Source organism: Amphibalanus amphitrite, unplaced genomic scaffold (assembly GCF_019059575.1).
Source record: "Amphibalanus amphitrite isolate SeventyFive unplaced genomic scaffold, NRLGWU_Aamphi_draft 000608F_arrow, whole genome shotgun sequence".
Lineage (NCBI taxonomy): Eukaryota > Metazoa > Arthropoda > Thecostraca > Balanomorpha > Balanidae > Amphibalanus > Amphibalanus amphitrite.
The window spans coordinates 184,544-194,502 of record NW_024882102.1 but is presented as its reverse complement, the minus strand read 5'-3'; the positions used below and the strand labels follow the sequence as shown (position 1 = coordinate 194,502).

The 9,959-nt window shown below is 48.4% G+C and overlaps 1 protein-coding gene across 1 annotated transcript; it reads left to right on the top strand.

The window, feature by feature from the left end:
* The first annotated feature begins 7,750 nt into the window (after positions 1-7,750).
* Positions 7,751-8,614, top strand: LOC122394730 (F-box/LRR-repeat protein 20-like). Its single transcript, XM_043391830.1, has one exon. The coding sequence runs from the start codon at positions 7,751-7,753 to the stop codon at positions 8,612-8,614; it is 864 nt and encodes a 287-aa protein (XP_043247765.1).
* Positions 8,615-9,959: the final 1,345 nt, after the last annotated feature.

The window sequence follows — 9,959 nt, the reverse complement described above, 5'->3', positions numbered from 1 at the left end:
AGCCCTATGGGCGTTGCATGGAAAGAGTGGAACCAAAAGTCGGCAGTGCCCTCCCTTAACCCGCGCCCCGTTGGGCTCTGCCGAGCAACGCGCCCGGTTGGGGGGGGGGGGCCATTTTGGCCCCCCCCCCCCTAAGATCTCGAGAACCACGCAACATAGCGACAAGCGGTAAACGGCGTTGGATAGCCCCAACGGGGAACTACCTTGTGACCCAATTTTATTGACCTAGGTCAAACCGATGACGTCACAGGTCAGGTCAAAGGTCCAATTTTCACCGTTTACAGGCACTTCAAGAAATGCGTTGTAAAATCGAGTAAAATGCATTTCATTGAAAATCATCGATGGGGAAATGTTCTTCAAACACATATTTTGCTATTTGAGGTGACTGATACCAGGTCAGGTCACAGAGGTCAGGTCACGGGGGGGTCACAATATGAAAGTGTCGTGTGATACATGTTTTATGGTCCATTTTACATGACAAATGCGATTATATGGGTCAGGCAGCCTTTGGGGCCAGCTTAGATCACGTTTTGGTCAAGGTCAGGTCAAGGTCAGGTCAAGGTCAGGTCAAGGTCAGGTCAAATTAGGTCAAATTTCAAAGTTAATATTTTTGCATAAAATGGGTATCGAATCGATGCAGCTCGTCACGGGGAGTTCAATGGTGGTCTTTGTTTTGCCGTACGTGGTCTAGAATCGCTAAAAATTGAGCTCAAAAATTTGACGTCATCATTTTTGAACAGTTTTTTCGCTATAACTTGGCCAAAAAACGAGATATCGATCTGAAATTTGGTATGTATATAGAAGAGCGCTGGGACTATCACAATATTCCGGTTTTTTCGAAATTAGAAATTTTTTGGATTTTTTCAAAGTTTTTCTAAAAAAATCAATTTTTTGATTTTTTTGGTCAAAAACCAAAAATTTTGAAAATCCGAGATAGCAGTTTTGTAGCGCCGCTTTTTGTCTACTAGACCTTATAAAGAACTTTGAAATTGCTTGATAACTGTAGATTTGGTGAGCGTTTCAAGATTGCATGTTTTTTGCTCATTTTTGCTCGAACATGACCTCAGTTTGACCTCAATAACTCCTGACCTAAGGTGACCTAAGACTTGAAATTTGGTGTGAAGGTGTCAAATTGATGCCCGGGAAGGTACTGAAAATTTGGCGGCGCTGCGCGCCGCCGTTTTCTTGCTATTCAGGAAAAACCACAGGGGGGGGCCAAAATGGCCCCCCCAACGGGGCGAGGGTTAATTGAAGGTGTTCCGCCGCCACTGCGAGTTGCCACATAGTTATGGTGTTGGCGTTTCATGCATTTCTCATTGCTCTTCGATTTCATTCACCCCGTGCAGGTATAACAAAACTGCAAAGCGTTGACAGGTTCGTTGCGAATTTAGCTGTTCACACTCGTTTGGGTATCCGCCGCCATTAGAGATGTTTGTGTCAGCCCTATAACAAGCTATCGCTTTTGGGCGCCAAAAACTGTCCGTTCAACGACCTATTTATATTGGTTCGAATCTTTGTATGAGCAAATAATTAAACTCATTGGTTTTCAAGCAGCCAAATCTGGCCCTTACATGTGATTTGATTTGAAAATGTAGATTCCATACACAAAACGTGTCAGTGTCTGAAAAATGCAGCCATTTTACACGGAGATGCACTTGCTTGGTAGTTAAATTCACCTACCCTAGACTCCGTGAGATCCCCTGCTGCCGCCCAGTCTATCCCACAACGGCCATGTCTCATCCCACCGCGTCAAATACGACATAAATGAAACCCGCGAGGCGTCTCGTCATCCGACGGCCGCGGGTTCGAATCCCACGGGGGCCGTTCATTTCACGAGACCGGCAAAATCCATCCGGGTCGACCACTCCATCACGGCACAGTGTTTCTATTTCAATGATTTCCATTCCAACCATCGAAATCACGGCCCCTTCGAGAGTCGGCCAGCGCAGAAATCCGTCCCTCCGATGATAACTGGTGGGGATTCATGCATACGTAAGCGGGCGCCGGCGGCCGCAGTCGAAAATAGCTTTCAATTTTGCGGCAAGATTTTCTATTAATCTTGGTTGCCGGCTGAGCTGTGGCGGCGAGCGGGATGAGTTTTGGGAGAGTCGCCAGTCGACTGGGGCTGCTCCGCGCCGGAGCACTTCGCTCTTCTGTCTGGCTGCAGAAGAATCGACGGATCGATTATATTTAGAGCGTTGGGACGTTTTCTTTTGACGACACGGAATGGTTAGGATGTTGCTACGTTTTCTAATTCTGTTGACTACGTTAAGTACGTATTACTAAAATGGATATATTTGGCCAATTCTGACCAGATGAAATAAGTATCCATGGATTATATTATTTACTATAAAACCTTTTAAAACTTTTATCAAAAGAAGACATGTAAGAGGACTATGCATTTGCAATTATGCATGCAAGCGGACGGTGCCTCCTGACTTCACAAGACAAACATGTGGATTGTGAATGTTGCAATTTATTGCGCACTTGCACTAATTTAACTGGCTAGAAGTTTGCCTGCCTCAGTCCCGATTAAGTCCTGTCCAATCTGACACAGTTTCCCGACCAACTTTCGCTCCGTGCGCCCACTAATGAGAACAACTTGTAGCAAGCGGCCGGCAGTCTCTCTTTTTCCGCCAACTCTGCGCCGTATATTCCGTTTGTGACACCCCTGAGGCCGGGTAGAAGTGGAACTTGCCGGAGTCGCCTGAGACACCAATTACCTGGCTTTATTGAAAATGGACGGTATTCTTCTCTAGCTGACTTCATTTGCGATGAAATAGGGGTGGAGAGGGGGAGAATAAGGGATGATGCTCCTAGTCTTGTTGGCTTATATATTTATTCCATCGGGGTATCTTTCGAATGGGACGTTTTACGTAAAATTGTTTCAGACAGATTGATAGTCAACACTGGCTTGGTAGTTGGTACCTATAGCCAATTGGCCAAAATGTACACCTTGTCAATTTCTAAACATCGAACATTCATATATTCGAACACCCCGAAAGATGAAAGCAGAAAAAAGAACGAAAAGAAAACGAAAAAATCCAGTAAGAATAAAAACATTCAGGCATGGCTTGCGAGAATGCGTGGTCCTTCTAAATTATTCAGTTTGATAAATATTGGAATACGGACGGATGAAAAAACTTTACAGGTAACCACTCTCAAGCAGCTCAGCTAGATCAGGCATCAGGATAGTGTGACAGTGAGCCCTGGTGGACTTACACCCGTCCGGCACACTAAAACGGCTTGATAACAAGACATTTTCCAGATCGGTGGCTCCCTTATCACTAGGTAATAAGCGAAGTTTGCATTTAAACAAAGCTTAGTTGAAGGCATATGAGCCGTGAACATACAGCACCAGCAGAGCGGCAAATGAGCAAGTGATTCTTTGTAGCCGGGTGGCGCGCTTTTGTCGCCCGCTGGCGCGCTTTTGTTGTCGGCCTGGCGCGCTTTTGTGGTGGCCGCGTGCGCGTTGTTTGGCGGTGGCGCGTCGAGGCACATCTGCGACAGAGGGTGCTGACGGGGGGGGATCGGGGGGGGGGGAGACCGGGGGAGATGAGCCGTGAAGAGATGGAGCCGAGATAACTGAACGAGTCTGTGGCACCGAGCACCATCTGTTGACGGTATAGGTGCAGCCGTCGGCTCCATGCATTGCATGCGTGCTGGAGCCGTATATGTAAAGCTACGCGTGTCACCCTCGTAAATGGATGCATGTTTCCTCACATTCTTAGCAAGGATCCATTGCCTCTTCGTCTTTGCCAAGGCTCTAAATACAGTCTTTATTATATAAAGCCATCTGCGTGCTAAATGCGTGCTAACAAGTTGACTGGTGACCGCTCCATTCAGACGGGTCATACATACCTAAATGTCATCACATTTCAAGTCAATCAGGCCGAGGGTGACGTTACGGCTTAGGTCAGACGGTCAAAGATGACGTCACACACCAAATTAGAAATGTTACAAGAAAAGTGTCGGTGGTCTCAGGTCTGTAATCTGTGTGTACCCCGATGGACATGCAGTCCACCCATTACCCAGCCATTGCACCCAGACGGTCACCCCTGAGAAGTTGCGCACGTCTAGGATCTGTCGTCCACCTTCCAGAAGGACTGACTTCTGGGAAATCTGATTATGGTCCACACAGTCCACACAGGGAAATCTGATTAAGAATGAAGAGGTCTACTAATGTGGATAGAAAGGACAAAAGAACTGATATTCGGGTCTCATTGGATTTTAGTGCGCCTACCCTTCCGTTTCAGTGATGCGTGGTGGAGAGCCGGTGGCGATAACAGCGACAGCTGGCGGCAGCTAAGCTATACTAGAGCTTAAGAAGCTATCCACTAGGTAACACTATCCGTGGCAGCGAGTGATTCTCTTTTGCCGTCGATGCAAACGGCGATGATATGTAGTTTTTGATTCCCGACTAAAATCAGACACAAGCTTACGTTTTTTTTCTCTCTAGATATCGTTGCATATGTGGGATTACTAGTTATATTCCACCGCAAAGTTGGAACGCTTCTAAAGTGAGCATTTGCCTTATAGGTATAGATTTGTAGTACCTACATACCTATTACCTAGTTCGTTTCACTTATTCGTGACCTCACAGGGGGGGGGGTCAGCCACCCTCGACCTGTGAAGGCAAAAAGGGAAACAACTTTTCCTGATGCATTTATTATTGCATCGGAAAGTGTGTAAGTCAGCTACATTTACACTTCGATTTAGAAAACGATTACCTATTTATTGATGAGGATTGCATTCCGGTCCGTTGACCGTTACAACAAACTGTTTTATCAACTGTGAATATATTGATCGTGCACTATCGTCCTTCATTCTAACATTGCTATTTGCCGTACTGCATTCTGTGTACTAGTATATTTTGATAAATGAAAGCGCACAAATAGCCAAAACATTATATTCGAAAAGTATGATGGTAGTTGATTGATGGATGGAATATAGAAATCGTGCAGATTTCATGCCTGGAGGCTAACCCCATGTAGATAAAACATGACGCGATCATAAAAATTAATCAGAGTCAGCCGCTGTGCCCGCTGCAGAGCGGTACTTCACCAGGCCTCGGACCACGTGCATGCTCGCTTATCTCGCCAGACAGGAAATGCCGACACCAAGCCCCCCGCCGGAGAGTTTCGTTGTTGAAGATAGCAGGGCCTTGTGAGAGGGTGCCGACAAGCTGCACACTTGAAACTTGTCGAGCAGTCGAGTGTGTGCTGAGCAGAGAAGCGCTCGTCACTCTTCAACTCCGCTTCAGAAGACGAGCAAGCAGTCTTTGATCGTCAACGCCGCTCTGCCAGTGAAGGGTAACCAGTGATCCACCTGGAAGTCCTACGACAGCGAGGGCCAGCGGATGGCTTCCGCCAATCGAAGCAAGGGACATCACCCAGGAGTAGCGGATAAAAGTCATGTCACCCAAGGCGCATCCGTGGCCGCTGAGATGAACCATGCAGCCACAGAAGCAAAGGATTTGCACTCCCAAAGCACTGAAACTAGGAGCTATCGTGGACGTGGCCGCGGACGACATCTACAAAGCTCTCAGATTTCTGCAAGACCAACTTTGCCACCCAAACAGTTGGTGACAAGCACACCTTGCAATGAAGACGCAAAACGGCATGATTCTGCTAACGCTAAGGGAGAGGCAGATCCCTCGTCCACGCCCGAAGACATGGGGTCCAGATCAACAGGAAAATCCAAAAAAGGTAGCGCTTCGGACGAAAAAGACAGAAACCGTAACTGCGGTAAGCCTGCTGCCGCCTCTGATGAAAGCGCTGACGCAGGTTCAACAGCGGTCAAAGAAAGAACATCTGACAAAGCAACTCAGGTGAAGGTGAGTGACAAGTACGAACAACTTACTCATATCACTTCACAGCCTAATAAGCATGACAAACCGAGGTCTGCAGGTCTTTCGCAAGACTCTCAAGGCAGCCCGGGAGACGTTGGCAATCGCTCTCGAGGTCGATTGGATCACTCATCAGGCATGCCCGAAACAGCGGAAAGAGTCACCCATCAGGCAGGCCCGAAACAGCGGGAAGAGCGAAGTGCGCCCCAAATAGCTACACCGGAGCCTGGCCAGTTTGATGATCCGCAAAACACAGACAAACAAGAACCAGCTAGTGGGCAACAACAGCAGCAACATACTTCAAACAGCAGTAGTCAAGCTATGGGCTCAGCGTGTGCAAGTGACGTCGTTGATCAGGAAACTTCTGCCGGGGCCATGCCGAATGATGGTGGCACGCAACCAGCTGTGTTAGGTGCGATCTCGGAGTGCGGTGAGTCATCTGAGTCGGGTGCTGGCCAGGACGTTGATCAGAACGTCATTCAACGCGCTCTATCGTTCCTGACATGGGAAGAAATGCTGGGCACGCAACGAGTGTCGAAAACTTGGAGGGATTCTGTGAGTGCCTCGTTGGCTCAACGCACAGAACTTGTCATCGGCAAGTTTGACTTTCCGGCTGTTCTCGAGGATGACACACTGGAGAGGCTGTTGAAAGTCATGCCTGCCCTGCAATGTCTCCGCATCGAATGGCGTCCTGACGGCAGAAAACTTGACGTCGACATCGTCAGTCAGCACTGTAGAAACCTGACGGAGATTGATTTGACCAGGTTCCGCCTTGATACCTGGTCCCTTGAGCAGCTGTGTATCGCTTGCCCAGAGCTGGAGGTAGTCAAGCTACCTAGGAAGTGTGACGATTCACATGTGAACGTCCTTCTGCAAAAGCTGCCTCATCTGCGATCACTTGACTTGGCCTCAACCCAGGTGACAGGGCAGTTCCTCAAGCAGTTCCATCAGACTTTGAGGAAGATTTCCCTGGCAAACTGTAACCAGCTAAGAATCAAAGACCTTCGCCAAGCTCACTGCTCACATGACGACTGCTCGAAGCAGCCCAACTGCTGGGATGTTCGTGAACTGGACCTTTCGCTCACAAGCGTTACTGGTGCTGACCTCATCGAGATTCTTCGGCTGTTCCCTCGCCTGGAGTGCCTCTCTCTGTCCCGATGTGAGGGTCTTCAGTCGGCCTGCCTCCTGCAACTGGCGCTGTGCGGATCCCTTCGCGATCTAGATGTCTCACATCTGGGAGTTCTACAGGTCTCTGACCTAGCGGCCGTCATGACCATCCCACGACTGGAGCGGCTTTCTTTGGCGGGGTGCGACATTCAGGGATCGGCATTCATGCCGTTTCCGAGTCTGAGTCCCCTGCATCTGCGGGAGCTGGACGTCACAGATGTTCGTGGACTGAGTTCAGTGCATTTATCTGCGATTCTGACTCGAACCCCGAGCCTGGAACGGTTTCTCGCAGTCCGACTGGACAAAATGGACCTGACTGTCGCCTTTACCCAGCTGAGCAAATGCACAGAGCTCCGGGAACTCGATGTTTCGAGATCAGGATCGTTGCAGCAAACCGGATCCAGTCATGAGCGCGACGAACATAGCCGGCGCAATGAAGCGACCCCAGCAGGTATGCAGAGTGGAAGACCCGGGGAAACGCCGAACACAAAGACTGCATCGCCTGTGTCTTCCTTGGGAAGCGCAATGAGGAAGGTGCAGCCTGGGGGAACAACTCTAAAAGAGCAATCGGAGCTTAAACAAGCTCAGCAAGTAGCAGATGTGAAGCCAGCGGAAGGATGTGCAAACGATAGCTCAACGAAACCAGGCATCCAAACGCAAAGAGTGTTCATGCCTACAGCTGGAGCAGCGTCATTTGGTGATTCTGCTTTCGAAAGCTGTCCCACTGGTATCTTTATGTTCGGTGGCAGTCAGCCGCCCGCCAACTCTCAAGAGGACGAGAAAGCAATGAATCAGCTCAGTGTGTATCTGAGCCGCCAGATTCACCCGATTTACCTGTCTGCTCTCGTTTCGGGCTGCCGGAAGCTGGAGAAGCTTCATCTCGCTGGATGCCACTTCACAGAATCAGCCAGTCTGCGTCAGTTGGCCCGGTGTACGACGTTGCGACATCTGGACCTGTCCAGAGTCACCAACATCAGTGCCTCTGAGCTGGCGCTGGGGCTGAGCGGCTGTCCACTGCTGGTACAACTCTTCGTGGCCGAGCTGGAGCCGCCGGTGGAACAGCTGGTGCCACCGACCGGGCTTCCGAACCTCGTCTCTCTGAATGTGAACCAAAGCGGGCTGACCAACAACTCACTTCGACGTCTACCTCGCTTGTTCCCAAAGCTTCGCTCACTGAGTCTACAAGGATGCCGTTCGGTGAAAGAGGATGGTCTTCTGAGCTACCTACCGAAGCTTCGGCACCTTGATGCGCTGGACCTGAGCGGAGTCAGCGATGTCACTGAAGCGGTTCTCGCAAAGCTGAAGAACTGCCATCTTACCAAGCTGAGACTTGGCAGCACTGGAGAAGGGGATGTGAGCCCTTCTCAGAAGGGGATCAGGAAGCTGGCGCTCGAGTGCAAGTCCCTCGAAGTGCTGTGGCTGGATGTGTCAGCGGATGTTCTCAATTCCATCGCAGGAACGCTGAAGCGGCAAATATCCAGTCAACGGATCCTCGTGCTATGTAGCGGACAAAACGGAGCCGCCAACTCTTCGGTCTCGGAGCCGCAGTGTTATCCGCACAACATACATGTGGTCGATGCAAACTCGGTGCCCTGGTAGGTATGATCAGGAGGGCTTGACTGTAGAGTAGCGATCTGCTGAAGGTCAGGATTTTGCTGAGCTCATTCCTGGGTTGCATGATATCGTTGCTGTTGCAGACTATTTTTACTCAATGATTTTTCCACTAGAGGTTACAAGTAATGCCATTGGAAAGAGTTGTTGACTTTGTTTGAAAGTGGAGGATTGCTTTAGATTGTTTTATCACTAATTTAGATTCCAAAATCCATCGTTTTAGACTCGGCAGGATTAACTGCGGGCCTAAATTACGAAAAAGCATCTTGTGTCTTCTAGTGTTATCTTATGTCATCCAATGCTATCGTATGTCGTCTAACGACATCTTATAAAAATCTATCTTTGGTGGATCATATGCCGTCGGTGCTCTATATATAGAAAAGTTGCCTGTGAAGAAACGTTTGAGTTAAGGTGAAACATGAAAAACTCATTATAAATGCTTACGATGATTATTTTTTCCCGAGGATTCATTCATGGATGGAAGTAGTTCGGCTTACTCCTGGGTCAGTATCTTTATTTTGAGGTCAGTTTATTCATTATTGTATATGATTGAAACTGACATTTGCGTACGCATCTATCAGGTATCAATGACAGTGGTTTGTATGGCAAATATATGCATAATGGTGTTCGGCGTTTTACTATGTCCAACACGTGGAATTGAATGACAAGGTAGAGCTGCACGATGTCTTAATAATAGTTAGCAACTCCTTAGCCTTGTCAGTTTTGTGTTGTTTCCGCTGATATGCTTCCTACATATTCTGGCTACATTTAATGCTGAGTACAAAACGTAAAGAAGTTCATTTTAACCTTTTCTATTTTATCAACACTTTGTCACTATGTTTGGATACCATAGCTTCAGTTAGTCCCCTGATGACCTCGGATAACACAATCTATCCAGCAACGATACCAACTACCGGCTCAGCCCGGGGTTAATTCTCGATAAATCCATCTCATCATCTGCAACCACGAGATGAGACCGTGATCAATCACCAGAAGCACTAATAAATCACCAATTACATGGACCGCACCGTCTGCAAATACGAATTTCACGCTCCGGGCAGGGGAGAGATGGCGACATTAGAGACTAGTGGGCGGCTTTAGCAGTGGTGGCTCGACTAATCTGCGGACTGCGGAGGGAGCCGGAGAGATGGTGCAGTGGTAAAGAGAGCGACGGAATAACGGATGAGTATATGAGTAACAGTTACCGTAAAGTGGGGCTATTTGAGACAGTGGGGCTATTTGAGACAGCATTCAAAATCGCTATAAAATGAAGATCGTTGGAATTTTGTGTGATATTTTTGCTCAAGGAGGTGTGGAATCGAGCAGTAAATCG